At 50.2% G+C, this 15,011-nt stretch overlaps 3 protein-coding genes across 8 annotated transcripts in view; 2 read left to right on the top strand and 1 right to left on the bottom strand.

Moving 5' to 3' along the window:
* Nucleotides 1–11,106, top strand: part of BSDC1 (BSD domain containing 1) — a 29,232-nt gene extending 18,126 nt beyond the window's left edge. For 3 of the 6 annotated variants that reach the window (XM_012440868.2, XM_012440895.2, XM_012440859.2), the window contains one exon: nucleotides 7,688–8,625. In XM_012440868.2, coding sequence (XP_012296291.2) covers nucleotides 7,688–8,013 — 326 coding nt within the window. In that variant the 3' untranslated portion in view covers nucleotides 8,014–8,625. Of the gene's footprint in view, nucleotides 1–7,687; nucleotides 8,626–9,539 lie in introns of those variants that run through there. The other 3 variants (XM_012440889.2, XM_012440877.2, XM_012440883.2) reach the window with 2 other exon arrangements.
* Nucleotides 11,107–11,212: 106 nt separating this feature from the next.
* FAM229A (family with sequence similarity 229 member A) lies at nucleotides 11,213–14,758 on the top strand. Its single transcript, XM_064363628.1, is given in 3 exon segments — nucleotides 11,213–14,258; nucleotides 14,336–14,481; nucleotides 14,656–14,758. Coding segments are annotated over 3 exon segments (387 nt in total). The 5' UTR covers nucleotides 11,213–14,120.
* Nucleotides 11,909–13,568, bottom strand: TSSK3 (testis specific serine kinase 3). Its single transcript, XM_012440905.3, has 2 exons — nucleotides 13,366–13,568; nucleotides 11,909–12,619 (listed from the first exon to the last, which is right to left on the bottom strand). Exons 1-2 carry the CDS (start codon nucleotides 13,508–13,510, stop codon nucleotides 11,958–11,960), a joined length of 807 nt encoding a protein of 268 aa, XP_012296328.2. The 5' UTR covers nucleotides 13,511–13,568; the 3' UTR covers nucleotides 11,909–11,957.
* Nucleotides 14,759–15,011: the final 253 nt, after the last annotated feature.

Here is a 15,011-nt window from a genome sequence, read left to right as displayed (position 1 = left end):
CTCATTTTACAGATGAAGAAAGTGAGGCCCAAAAATAGTAGGTAACTTGCCTAAGTTCACATGGCCGGGAGGCCCAGATTCAGACCCAGGTCTGACTCTAAGCCCATGCCCTTAAGTAGCACGCTGCCATTTTCTATCTTTTTGGACAATTTAACCTTACTCCGGCTTGGGAATCCCAGTGACACTGATGTTAACGGTCTTCTTCCCTGTGTAACCTTAGGAAAGTCATTCGGCTTCCCTAAGCCTTCATTATTATGAAATATAGAAACAAAACTCATACGTACCATTTAAAGAAGAATGAAATGAACACCATGAACTTAGAGTGACCCAGCTTGAGTAATGGAGCTTTAGTTTTTTATCTGTATAATAGAATTTTAGACTGGAGACTCTGAGTTTATGTCAAAGAGCAACCTCTGTAACTGCAGGAATTAAAGGACAAGGATAGCCTTGGTGTCAGCCTTTTTGCCACATCCAAAATGCCAATTCAGAGATGGCTGATTACCAGCAAGAACCACCCCCCAGGCCCCCACCACCCACACTCTTTACACACACATACTCTCCTGTCTTTGCTAACACTCAGCACCAGCCCCACAGCCACAAAGCTTGCCCAGCAGGGAAGGCCTGGCCTGCTATCGCAGTAAGGGACTGGTTTGCCACAGTGGATGGGAAATGGACCCCACCCCACCCCTAACCTATTCCCTGATAGAAACCATGGAGTTTCCACTCTCCAACCCAGTGCTTCCCTTCTGACTCTAATTCAGTGAAGTCATCTATTGAACTCCTACCTGTTCTTTATGAGACACTGAGTGGGGAGGGGCAGAAGCTGCAGTCTTTTTGAGGAAGCATGAAGCAGGATGTGTCAGTCTGGTACTGAAGGAGTTCAGAGAAAGAAGGAATCTCTGGACATCTGTGGTGCTTCACCAAGGAGAAGCCTTGTATAGGAGAGTTGGAGAGTTTGGGGCAGGTGCAGGGGAGTGATAGTCTAAGCTGAGGGGGCCTACAAAGTCCAACTAGCAAAGGGCATGGGGCAGCATGTTTAAGGGGCGGTGACCTAAACCCGCTCTTCTGTATTCTCTCCCAGGAGAAGGAAGTACAAGAAGGGTGAGTGGGTTGAGTCAGAAATAGAACTTCAGAATTTAAAACCTTAGCTGGGCGCGGTGGCTCACGCCTGTAATCCCAGCACTTTGGGAGGCCGAGGCGGGTGGATCACGAGGAAGAGATCGAGACCATCCTGGTCAACATAGTGAAACCCCGTCTCTACTAAAAATACAAAAATTAGCTGGGCATGGTGGTGCATGCCTGTAATCCCAGCTCCTTAGGAGGCTGAGGCAGGAGAATTGCCTGAACCCAGGAGGCGGAGGTTGCGGTGAGCCGAGATCACGCCATTGCACTCCAGCCTGGGTAACAAGAGCGAAACTCCGTCCAAAAAAAAAAAAAAAGAATTTAAAACCTTAAGCTGGATTCAGAAGATTGGCCTTGGGGTCATAAAGCAGCAGAGCATGGATGCTAAGGGCATCGGTTCTGGAGTTCAGACAGCTCTGGGTTCAGATCCCAACTTGATTTATAAGCCATGTGACTTCAGAAAGGTTACTAATCTTCTCTAAGTCTTTGTTTGGTCTGCTATAAACAGGATAATTGTTTCATGATAGAGCCTCAATCAGAGAAGAAATTTAAGTAGAGCCCTGCTTTGGGGAAATGATAATAGAGGTAACATTCTCAACACTTTCTGTGTGTCTAGATCTGTGCTAAGCACTTGATATGCATATTACTCAATCCTTACAAAAGCCCTATGAGATCTGTGTACTTTTTCCCATTTTTCTAGTGGTAAGAAACTGAGATCAGTCATCCACCCAGTAAATATTTCAGACAGTGTGAAATAGTCCTGTAAGAGAGGGAAGAGTAGGTGATGGGCCTGACAAGTGCAATAGGGTTGCTGGGTGGATGATCCCAGGGCCCATTGAGGTTGTGATTGTAGATTTTAAGTGAGACTATCAACCTGTTGTATTTTTGTTCAGCCACATTCAGTTGCTCAGGCACAGGAACAGAGCAGATGGGGAGTTGGGTCTAATTAGGTTCAAGGTTAGCCAGGTAAAATCAGTGGATGAAAAGAAAGTCTGGCTGGGCACAGTGGCTCACACCTGTAATTGCAGTACTGAAGGGAGGCTGAGACAGGTGGATCGCTTGAACCCAGGAGTTCAAGACCAGCCCTGGCATTGTGGTGAAACCCCTCTCTGCAGAAAATACAAAAAATTAGCCAGATGTGGTGGCATATGCCTGTAGTCCCAGCTACTCAGGAGGCTGAAATTGGAGGATCACCTGAGTGGGGAGGTTGAGGCTGCAGTGAGTTCAGTGAGTTGAGATCGCTCCACTGCACTCCCAGCCTGGGTGACGGAGTTGAGACCTTGTCTCAAAAAAAAAACAAAAGAGGCTGGGCATGGTGGCTCACACCTATAATCCCAGCAGTTTGGGAGGCCGAGGAGGGCAGATCACGAGGTCAGGAGATCAAGACCATCCTGGCCAACATGGTGAAACCCCATCTCTACTAAAAATACAAAAATTAGCTGGGCGTGGTGGCATGCGCCTGTATTCCTAGCTACTCAGGAGGCTGAGGCAGGAGAATCACTTGAACCAGGGAGTCAGCGGTTGCAGTGAGTTGAGATCGTGCCACTGCACTCCAGCCTGGCAACAGAGTGAGACTTCGTCTCAAAAAAAAAAAAAAAAAGAAAAAGTATATGTAAGAAGGGATCAGAATGATGGCTTATGGAATCTGAGCTGAGTAAGGGAGAGACTGAGGGACAGTGAAACAGTTGGAGAGTTACAAATTATAGGTTTCATTTGGAATTGGGCTACAAAGAGGGTGATCAGAAAAGATTAGTAGTTATTAGAGACTGGATGGAATTGAAATTATAGGAGAGGTAAACATAAGGTCTGAACCACTCTTCTCTGCTGCTTCTGCTGCACTCGGGGCCTGTGAAAGGAGGGGCTGGGGATGTGCTACAGAAGACCCACCAGAAACAACTGTAGTCAGGTGGGAGGAAGCCAGAGTCTTGGACTAGGCTGGGACAGTGGGAACATGTAGAGGGAATAAATCTTAAAAGGAAGAATGGGGGCTTGGAGACAAAGTGACTCCTTTTTCCTCCTGAGCTCACATCTTAGGGTGACATAAAGTTTGGTTTCTAGGTACAGCAGAGTTTCTTGGGATGCCCTAGCCAAAGGGTCTTATTGGGTCCCAGGGTGATCCCTGTCATTGCACAGCTGCTTCTCACCTGCAGTTTGTCACAGGATTACTCTGTTCTGAGAGACTGGACTTCTTTCTGCAGGGGAGGGGAGGGGAGATTGGGGCAGGCCTGTGGCCTGGAAGGAGTCTGGAAGTTAAGACCTCACTTCATGACTGACTATATGACTTAGGAGCAGTATTTTTGCCTCCGTTTCTTAACTAGGGAAGCAGAGAGTCAATTAAACAGAATAAAATGAGCTGTGAGTGACAGCACTACCAGGTAGCAATCACCTGAAAACTTCTGTTTTCAAAACCAAACTAGTAGAACTCCATCCTGAGGTCTTCAGTTGTAGCACAGGTCTCGGCTCTCTGCCACGTGCAGGTTGTAATGGAGATCTTAGCGCTCTCCTTGTGTGACAGGATAGTGGAAGGAGAGCCCAGCTTCATGTCTCCCTGCGCCACCTGAAGTCTTCATTTCCTCATCTGTATACTGGGACTGTTAATACCCACCCAAGAGGTAGATGTGGAATATTCCTTTTTTTTTTTTTTTTTTTTTTTTAAGACAGGGTTTCACCGTGTTGGTCAGGCTGGTCTTGAACTCCCAACCTCAGGTGATCTGCCTGCCTTGGCCTCCAAAGTGCTTGGATTACAGGCGTGAGCCACTACGCCCGGCCCAGATGTGGAATATTCCAGAAATGGTAGTGGATACTGTGTTCTCTACCCCTGAAAGGATCTGCCATAGCATTTAAGCCTAAAGAGACTATTTCAAGTCCCTAGAGGGCAACCCGAGGTTAGGGAAATCTGTTATGGCCGCAGCCAAAGCTCTAAAGTGAAGAAGCAGCCAGGAGTCCAGCTAACCCACAGGAAGCCTGTGGTGACAGCCAGATGAATGTCACCTAAGTGTTCTGCAGGCACAGAGAGAATGTAGGTGCAGAGTCAGAAGAACTGGGTCTTGGTTGCTCTGACTTGCTGAGGTGCCATGTACAAAATGACTGAACTCTGAGACAAGGCCCTTAGAAGAAAGGCAGCGCCATTCATTCATAGCCATGTGTATATGTAATAGGCACTTTACATTCATACCTCTAATTCTAACACCATTGTTTCTCAAACTGCAGGCCCAGGTCTATATAGAATCACACAGGTACCTGCTTATGATGCAGCCTCACCAGCCACCACCTAGACCTGCTGAGTCTTAGTTGGAGTCAGCAGAGTAGGAGTCTGCATTCTTCCCCTCCGCCCCAAGACAGAATCTTGCTCTGTCGCCCAGACTGGAGTGCAGTGGCTCAGTCTCGGCTCACTGCAACCTCTGCCTCCCAGGTTTAAGCGATTCTCCTTCCTCCGCCTCCTGAGTAGCTGGGACTACAGGCGCCCACCATCACACCCAGCTAATTTTTGTATTTTTAGTAGAGAATGGGTTTCATCATATTGGCCAGGCTGGTCTTGAACTCCTGACCTTGTGATCTGCCCACCTCAGCCTCCGAAACTGCTGGGATTACAGGCATGAGCCACCACACCCAGCCAGGAATCTGCATTCTAATAAGCTTCTCCAGTGGTTCTTTGCAAAGAGGGTACATTTATCCATATTTTATAAATAGACTGAACAGTACTACACAGTAAAGGAGTAGGTATTCAACCCAGGCCTGCCTGGCTCCAGAGACCATGCTCTGGCTAGAAGAGAGGATAATGCAGGATACCGTATAAGCAATGTAGGAGTGGGGCTGAGGGGTAGGTCTCAGCACCGAGGCATCTGGTGAGGGGTAAGTTGGACAAGAAGAAATGGAGATTTTTACTGGTTATGCCATTAGAGGATCAGGAACCCGCTCTTTTTAAAGGTGCTTTAAAAAAAGATTACAAAGTAATATGTGTTCATTTTAGGAAAAAAATAACCAAGAAAAATCACCCCATGACCTCATCACCTAGCGATAACTTTGTTAGTGTATTTGGGTATCTTGTTCATCTCTTCTGCATGTGTGCATGCATCTGTGGGCACATTTTAAAACTGGAAATCAGACTGTACATGCTTTATTGAAAGGAACTACTTGTGTAGTTTACCTCTTAGTAATAACTTTTATATATACATTTTTAATATTGACTATAAGTAGTCATAGCCAAATATGAATGTTTAGAGCAGTGATTATCAAATAGCACAAACAGCAGGCATCAGAATCATCTGGAGCAGGGGGTGGTAAACTTTTTCTGTATAGGACTAGACCATAAATATTTTAGGCTTTTGGGCCATGCAGTTGAAATTACTCATCTCTGCTCTTGTAGCATGAAAGCAGGAGCGGAGAATATGTAAGCAAATGATGTGACATGGCTGGATTTGATCCATGGGCCATCATTTGCCAACCCCTAGTTTACAGAAGGGGTCCATGACTATTTATTTGGTGCCAACTAAGAACTTGAAATACATAAGAGAAAAAACAAAAGCTCCCTGCCCTCACAGGGCTCATATTCTAACTTATTAATAGACAATAAACATATTAAGTCTGATTATATAGTATGTTAGAAAGTGATCACTGCAATGGAAAAAAGAACAATCCAGAGCCAGGCACAGTGACTCACACCTGTAATCTCAGCACTTTGGGAAGCTGAGGTGGGCAGATCAACTAAGGTCAGGAGTTCAAGGCCAGCCTGTCTCTACTAAAAATACAAAAATTAGCCAGGCGTGGTGGCACAAGCCTGTAATCCCAGCTACTGAGGAGGCTGAAGCAAGAGAATCACTTGAACCCAGCAGGTGGGGGTTGCAGTGAGCTGAGATTGTGCCACTGCACTCCTGCCTGGGTGACAGAGTGAGATTCTGTCTCCAAAAAAAAAAAAGAACAACTAGAGCAGGGTGAGGGTGATGATGGGTTGCTCTTTAAACTAGGATGGCCAATGTCGGCCGTATCTAGAAGGTGAGATTTGAGCAGTGGTGTGAAGGAGGTGAAAAGTTGGTCTTGTGGATATCTGAGGAGATGAGTTTCTGGTACAGAGAACAGCCCGTGCAAAAGCCCTAAGTTGGGAATGTGCCTGGTATGTTTCTGGAGGAATAAGATTAGTATGGATAGGATGGAGTGAGGAGGAAGAGGTTCACTGTTTTGGGGTTTGAAGGGAGGTTTTTGTTTTGTTTTCTTTAGAGACAGGGTTTTGCTCTGTCACCAGGCTGGAGTGCAGTGGCATGATCATAGCTCACTGCAACCTTGAACTCCTCGGCTCAAGTGATCATCACACCTCAGCCTCCTGAGTAGCTGGGACTACTCAGGTGTGCACCACCACGCCTGGCTAATTTTTAAATTTTTTTCTAGAGACAAGATCACACTGTGTTGCCTAGGTTGATCTGAACTCCTGACCTTAAGCGCTCCTCCCACCTTGTCCTCCCAAAGTGTTAGGATTACAGGTGTAAGCCCCTGTGCCTGGCCAGTTCACTGTTTATTTCCTCTGGAAGATTTCTGTGACTCTCTTGGAGCCTCTGGGCCACAGTGCTTCTCCACTCTTTAGTGACCTACTTTTTCTGAGGTAATAGATTAAGGCTGTTTGGTATGGATGTGAAGTTCTTCTCCACCCTAACCTCTAACAGCCTACAGTGTTCCATCATGTAACTCACTATTTACTTGTCTAATTCCCTGTCAGTGGACTTTCAGATTGTTCCTAGGTTTCCATCCCTATGACAGCACTGCAGTGAACACTCTTGGCTAAATTTCTGACTGAATCCAGGATTTTTCCTTAGAATAGATTCTTTTTTTCTTTCTTTCTTTCTTTATTTTTTTTTGAGATGGGGTTTCACCATGTTGGCCAAGCTGGTCTTGAACTCCTGGCCTCAAGTGATCCACCCACCTCGGCCTCCCAAAGTGCTGGGATTACAGGTGTGAGCCACCGTGCCCAGCCTAGAATAGATTCTTGACAGTGGGGGCCGAACGCGGTGGCTCACGCCTGTAATACTAGCACTTTGGGAGGCTGAGGCGGGTGGATCACTTGCGGTCAGGAGTTCAAGACCAGCCTGGCCAACAGGATAAAACCCCGTCTCTACTAAAAATACAAAAATAAGCTGGGCATGGTGGCGCACGCCTGTAGTCCCAGCTACTTGGGAAGCTGAGGCAGGAGAATCACTTGAACCTGGAAAGCAGAGGTTGCAGTGAGCCAAGATCACACCACTGTACTCCAGCCTGGGCTACAGAGACTCCATCTAAAGAAACAAAACAGAAGGCTGGTAGTGAGTCATCTCAATTGATTGTTCACAGTCAGTTACAGATCGAACTCCTTGTTCTACTCTTTCCCCCCTTCTCACTACTGCACTTGACTAGTCTTTAAAAAAAAAAAAAAAAAGAAACAAAACAGAAAAGTGGGATCACTGGGCCAGAGTCAACACAGAATGTAAAGACTTGTGTATTTGTGAGACCCTTTAAAGCGTGCTATCTCCCCAGCTACACCCTCTTCAGGTGTCCCTTCCCTGCCTCCTCCTGCCTTTCATACTGTGGCTTATGGTTCCAGGCTCAAGCACGGACATCAGTGAGGACTGGGAGAAAGACTTTGACTTGGACATGACCGAAGAGGAAGTGCAGATGGCACTTTCCAAAGTGGATGCCTCTGGGGAGGTGAGTGGGCCTGGTGGGTCAGAGGGAAGTGAGCCTAGTGGTACTGGGTGTGAGAACTATCCCCAGCCAGCCCAGCTGTCCGCTCAGGAGGGTCCTTGCTCCTGTCTGAGGTGGCATGTTGTGGGAAAGAAGCTGGAGCTTCCTGCTCAGTCCCACAACAGTGGTCATCAGCAGGCTTCACTTCCCCTCAGTTCCAGGGTGGTAAGAGGGGAGGGTTCTTGACCTGAGCTCTGTATCAAAATTGCCTGAGAAACTGCTTAAGAAAACAGATGACATGCTGGGTACGGTGGCTCACGCCTGTAATCCCAGCACTTTGGGAGGCTAAGGTGGGAGGATCGCTTAAGGCCAGGAGTTCAAGACCAGCCTGGCCAATATAGTGAGACCTCATTTCTATCTTTGAAAAAAAAAAAAGAGAGAGAAAACAGATATCAAACCCTGCCAGACCTTCTGACTTGTGGTCCCCAGGTGTGAGGTCTGAGCATATACTTGGCCTTGGAGACAAGAGACCAGTGTGATCAAGGGCATGTTACTTAACCTGAGCCTCTGGTTCCTCATCTAAAACATGGAATTGATCATTATAAAACCTGGTGTATAAGCTGTAATGAGGTGATCCATGTAGACACCTTACGGCTAGTGCCTGAGACACGGTGGCACTCAGGAGACATTCGTGATAAATGCCACAAAATCTATTACAGTTATTAAGCTCAAAGAAGCCTTAGTACTGTTATTCTTTACTACCTCTCAGAATCAAAAGTGGCTCATTTAGATTGAGAGGGTGCAACAGTCCAAAGCTCTCCCAGCTAATAAATGACAAGACTATGGCTGCAGCCCAGACATCTGATTCATGTCAGCATTACTTCGACTGTCACACAAAAACCAAGTGAGTCCTTCCATCATGTAACTCGTGAACCTAAGCTAGGAAGAGGTGGACAGATTAAAGACATGTGAAGGGCCTCGTTTTTCATGATGCGAAACTGAAGCCTTGGGGGATTATTTTACCTACTCAGGAGTATTTTGGACTTGTGACTACCTCACTATACCCAGGACAGAGAAGGTCCGTAGTGCCCTGTCAGGCCACAGGGGCTTGCTGGCTTTTTGTGTCTTTGCAGCCCCCTTTGAAACCTGACATGCAGTACACCTGAACGCGCTAGAACCTGCTATAGCAGGGCTCAGCCGACATCAGGCCCAGAGTAGGAGCAAAGCAAGAATAGGTTCCGTGGGTAGACGAGCTGGGAATTAGGGGGTTGGCACCCCTAGTGAAGACCTTGTGAGCACCTGTAGTCCACTGCCACCTCTGCTTTTGACCACAGTGCCACTTAGGCAGTGGCCTCCCATTCACCCAGAGGTTAAGTAACTTTCCCTGGATCACACTGGTCTTTTATGTTCAAGGCCAAGTATCTGCTCAGGCCTCCTAAGTTCTCTGCATCTCAGAGCCATGGCATTCTCTGCTCAGCAGGAGGCAAGTTCTCCGTAAGGGACTGGGACTGACTTGGTTCCTGTAGACAGCCATCACCTTGTGGTGTCTGGTGTTGGTTGGTGGAAGCATTTCCTTTAGGTCTGAAATAATCAGAGCAAGCCCACCCCTCAGACACATTCCTTAAGACTAGGGGTTCACTCTCAGTGGGGGCAGAGTGTGGCTTGGGGTGGGGGATGGGAGGCAGCTCTGCTCAGCAAGGGGAGGTTAGGTCTGGGCCTGACTCAGGAATAACTGTGTGTTTGTGATTTCCATTATCCCTTCCCATTTGCAGCTGGAAGATGTAGAGTGGGAGGACTGGGAATGAGGGGAACTGGAGGGAGCAGCTCCCCACCCATGGCATCTCTCACCTCTCTCGCTCATCTCAGCCCAGCCCTGGAAGACTCTGACTGAGAATGTCCCCCCAAATCTCCTCTGCCAACCAGAGCTCTGGGCACAGATTCTGGTGGCTCCCTGCTGGCCCTCTGGGCCTCTGCTTACGCCTGGGAAGGGGGTCTCTAAATCCCAGTCAGGAACTCTGACTTGTGCCAACAATAGGATGACCCAAGAGAGAGGAAGCCTATCCCCTTCACCAGAAGAGCCTACGTTTTTCTGCTGAACACCCACTGTTCCTGGACACTCCTGCTGGGAAGTCCCAAGGGATAGTTGTAGCCCTTCTGCCTGTGTAGACAGAAGCTAAACCACCAGTCTCAGAGGAAGCCGAGACCACACACTCTGTCCACCCATAAGCAGGCAGGGAGGGCCATGCCACCTGCCCTTGGCTAAACAGGGACAGCAAACACATTTTGGTTCCTATCCCAGTGGGCAAGAGGCTCTTTATCTCTGGGAAATTTGCCTCTCTTGGGAATCTCCCCCTCCCAGGCATTTTCCATTCCTGGAAAGACTCCTTTGGGGTCCAAAATCCAGAGACCAAACCCTGACCCACCTCTTTCCTTTCCTGCAGCCCACGCTGGTCTGTCCCCATGCCTTCCCAGGGCTTCTTCATGTCAGATGCACCCAAGTCCTTAGCCCAGCTGTGCCACCTGCAGGAGTTCGCTCTTGCGTTTCTTCCCTTCCCCAAGAAGGGAGGGGGCCACTTCAGGCCCTTCTGTGTGTTGCCTGGCAGGATACCTTGTCCAACCAGCTACCCACCTCAACTTCCCTGTAGCTTAGGACACAAAACAGCTACCAGCGGTACAGAGCAGTGATCAGAGCCGAGTACTTACAACTCTGGTAAGCCTAGCTTCTCCGCCTTGGCCCTTCTGCTTCTGGAAGGGCTATCCTGGGGCTGAACTTGAAACTCTCATCAGGCTTCTGCAAAAGCTCTTCTTCCTGAAGACAGACCCAGCCTTTGCGCTCTCACCCTCCACTCTGGCAAAGCTGCACCTCGGGGGGAATGAGGGACTGCAGGAATCTCTGGAGAGCCTGGTGCTTCACGATGCTGCTCTGGTGATTCTTGTACCTAATCTGGTGTGCTCACCAGTGAGTGAAATGGATCATGGTCAGGGATACCAAGAGAGTGGGGTCACTTCCACTTCAAACCATCATTGAGGGGGTGGGATGGAGAGAATGCTGAATCTTGTTTTTGATGGGATGGGGTTTTTCTCTTTGTAATTATTTCTTTAGTTTAATTAACCTTTTGGTTGTTTGTGCAATATTATATATTTTAAATTATAATGCATCTCCCCAGAGTATTTTGTAGCTGGGAAAAAAAAAAAAAAAAAAAAAAAAAAAAACGGAAAAAAAAAAGGAAAAAGATTCTAACAGCTGTTAGTTTTATAATTAAAAAAGAAAGAAAAAAGAACTTTGTCCTGAACCTTTTACAGACTTGCTGTTAACAGCATTAAAGTGATTCAGCTGAAGCTGGAAGGTGTCTGGGGGTCTGTTTTTGTCCCCTTGGCAGCTGCACTGGGCCAGGGCAGGCCTGGCTTCCCACTTGGAGCCAGAGGCAGGGTAGGGGGATAGCCTGGGTCCAGAGGAGGTCCCTTGTCCTCATCCCAGATTCAGCTTTGCCTTTGGGATGAAAAAGGGGCAGGACTCCCAGCAGGCCTCTCACCAGGACAAGGAGTTGAGAGGCCATCTCTGCACTCCCAATGCCTCTGCTTTTATTTGGAAAGGAAGTTGCAACAACAGTGGTTTCAGTTGCTCTTGGTCATTTTTCTCCTTTACTCCCCTTGTGTGTATTTGATTCTGGGGTCTTTTTAAATTAACTTTAGTATGAAAAATCACTTGTCAGGCAAGGTGCAGTGGCTCACGCCTATAATCCCAGCACTTTGGGAGGCCGAGGCAGGTGGATCACTTAAGGTCAGGAGTTCGAGACCAGCCTGGCTAACATAGTGAAACCTCGTCTCTACTAAAAATACAAAAATAGCCTGACGTGGTGGTAGGCGCCCAGCTACTGGGGAGGCTGAGGTAGGAGAATCGCTTGAACCTGGGAGGAGGAGTTGCAGTGAGCTGAAATCGTGCCACTGTACTCCAGCCTAGGTGACAGAGCAAGACTCTGTCTCAGAGGGGAAGAAAAAAGAAAGTCTGAATGAGGCCCTTGGGTTCCATGAAGATCTCTACATGGAAAGAGTAGTAAGGCTGGGGAGGATGTATGTAAGTTTTAGGATGAGTAAACTTAAAGCGTAATATATATATCACCATTTTAGAAGCGGGTTTTGAGTTTGCTTTCTCCCCCTACTTTATTGGGGAGCACTTGCCATTGCTTTTATTAAGTGCTTGCTAGCCATGGATGCCAACTAACTTCTTCAATTGAAGGCCGGAGGATCATGTCGGGTTCCAGGAGCCTCTTGAGCAGGTCCTGGCATTCGGCCGAGATGCTCAGATGAGTGGGGAAGGACACCCCCTTCTGCTGCTCCCACAGCATCTTGGGGATGTCTGTGTCGTCAAAAGGTAGGCTGGCACAGAGCATGACATATAGGACCACACCCATGCTCCAGATGTCACATTTCTTGCTATCGTGGGGAATGCCCTGCAGCACCTCGGGGGCGGCATAGGCTGTGCTGCCACAGAAGGTCTGGCTCAGCTCCCGGTGCGACTTGGGCAACACCTTGGCAAAGCCAAAGTCAGTCAGCTTCAGGTTGAAGCCCTGCAACAAGGCATTCTCACATTTGAGGTCCCGGTGGGCCACACCACAGCCATGGCAGTAGCGGATGGCCTCGACCATCTGATGGAAGAGGGCCTTGGCCCGGCTCTCAGGCAGTGGTCCCCCATTCAGCACGCAGTCAAAAACATCCCCTCCCTCGGCCAGCTCCATTACCAGGTAGATTTTTCCATCCGCAGATTCCAGCATCTCATACACTTGGACGATGTTCTTGTGGTCCAGGGTATGGACTATCTGGAGCTCCCGAGGCAGGAATCTCTGGATAAACTCTAAGGAAGTAAGGGGAGTAGAGATGGGCTGGAAGATCAGAAAGGCCTACCTCCTCACACCTGTCACCTGCCTTCCAACTTCTGTCCTGCCCACCTTGTCTGGGTCTTACTTCTTGGCTCCCTTAATGGTCTTTAATGTGTCTAGCTGCTTGGATATTGCAAAGAATGTTCACTTCTGTTATTTTTGTCGCTAACCTATCTTTCAAAGGAACCACTCCCCACCAACTTGTGGATTGTTGTGAGCAGTCTGTGAGACTGGATATCCAGGTGCTTTGGGGACTTTTAGACAAAGCCACAGAATCTCAAGTTATAAGGCCTGATTTGCCCAAAGGGTGATGAGCCAGCTTCTCCCACCGCTGTCCCCTGACCCACAATTTTTTCCATGAGCCCTGTCTTTTCCGCATCTCCATCGGCCTTGGCACCAGCCCCTGTTCTCTGCTAGCCCTGGCTGTGGCCTCAGGCAGTCTCTGTCTCAGAGACTGTTCCCCTGCCAGAAGGGAAAGCCCTGCTCAGGTTTTGCCTGTGAGGATCCTTCACCTCATGCCACTTTAATCTTGTATTTTGGGGGATGTAATGTTCCTAGACTCTTAGAACCCCTCTGTTCCCCACTGACCCACTCCAGAGCTGCCACGGGGCTTGCTTAGTTCCAGACCAGTGGGAGCAGGGAATGATCGAATGAGCTAACTGGAGGAAGCACCCACCCGCCTCAGCCAGCCTGCCCTCCCTCCAAAGGGGCCCTGGCTCACCTTCTGGCCCTCCCATCTTGTCTATAATTTTAATTGCCACTTTCCTTTGGTGTTTTTTGGAAAATGCTTCTTTGACTTTTGAGTAGGTCCCTTCCCCAATGGTCTTGCCCAGCTGGTATCCATTGGAGAGCAGAAAGTCCTCCATGCTATCTAGCGCCTCCTTCCTATCACCCTCTCAGCTCATGCTGCCTCTGCGAGGCAGCTCTACGCCACCATCGCCCTTGGCCTGCTCCTTTTCTTCCCAAGCACTTCATCCGGAGCCGCCCCCAGCGTTAGAACATTCTCTGTCTCGAAACAGCCTCGGGTGGTGGGGAGGGAGAGGGCCAGACATTTTAAAACTCCGGTGCAATTGTGATGTAAATGCTGTGTGACCCTTGGCCAAAATGGGTAGTGCCCCTGTCTGCTCTCACTACCACCACCAAACCTCGCCCGGGTTAAGTCACCGCGGCGCCCACTCCCGCGCCAGGTATTGGGTCATAGCTCCCCCTAGGAGGGCGTTCCGCGGCGTCTATGTGGGCCGGGGATTCCCGTATCCTAGGCGTGGACGCCGTCTCGCGGCGGGTTGCCCTGGCCTCCTGCGCCCCACTCGGATAGCTGGGGTCTGCGCGACCCCGTCTCCAGGCACCATGGCCAAAGCCCTCCAGGTCCCGGCTCCAAACTGCGCTAAGTGCCTGGGGCGGCCGGGGGCGCCGTTGGGGGTTCCCCAGCTAGAGGAACGGGCTCTGTGAGGTCAGCGCGCCGTGGCCCGGGTCACAATGCTGCCCTCCTCGACGCCAGGGCCCGGGCGCGCCACAGACACCTGCCCGGCTCCGCTTGGACTCGAGCGTTCTCCCGTGGCCAGGGCTCAGGCAGCTGCTTCCAGCGTGGGACCGGCCTCGGCCTCCGGCAGATGAGCGACGGCCCAGCGGGCCGGCGCGAGGCGGGGGCGCGAGGCGGCCTGGGAGAGGCCTGACCGCCACTCCCCGCGCAGAGCGCCCCGGGCCTGGACATGAGCGCCCAGGAGCCCCCGCAGGGTCGTAGATTCCCCATTGAGGCCGGAGACTCCCGTGGCCTTGCCGCCGCCCCCGAGTCCCAGGACAGCCCGGAGGCGGTAGCGACGGAGCACAACCCGGTCAGGTGAGGCCCGCCCCGCGGCCCCGCCCTCTGTCCCACTTGGCGCTCCTAGCGGCAAGGCCCCCACATCCACGTCCCGGTCCCCGGGGGACCCCAGGTGAACTACCTGGATGCGCCCCCACAGGATGGGCTGGGCCTCCGCCTCAGCGCCCCTCTGTCACGCCCCGCTTTCCCCAGGCCGCTTCGACGCTGCCCCGGCTGCCACTGCCTGACGCTGCTGCACGTGCCCATCGACGTCTACCTGGCCATGGGCGGAAGCCCCCTGGCCCGCGCCACGTGAGCGCATTGCGGCTCCACGGGAGCCGGGCGGGAACGAGGCCCGCCGCGGGCCACCACGCTGAGGTCGCACGCGCCGAGCACGAGCCAATGATGCACATTTTAAAATGAAAGAATGATGCACATTTTAATAAAGCACAGCATAAACTGTTCTTTCTACTTCGGGCTGGCAGTGTATGTCTATCCGTCGGGTCCACCAGCTGCTCTGCCCAGTAACACTTTCCCTTCTGCGGCCTCCTCACTTGGACCCAGCCCTA

Source organism: Aotus nancymaae, unplaced genomic scaffold, assembly GCF_030222135.1.
Source record: "Aotus nancymaae isolate 86718 unplaced genomic scaffold, 86718_ANA_hifiasm-v0.15.2.pri h1tg000053l, whole genome shotgun sequence".
Classification (NCBI taxonomy): Eukaryota; Metazoa; Chordata; class Mammalia; order Primates; family Aotidae; genus Aotus; species Aotus nancymaae.
The sequence above is the reverse complement of the archived record's forward strand: the minus strand, read 5'-3'. Positions and strand labels throughout refer to the sequence as shown.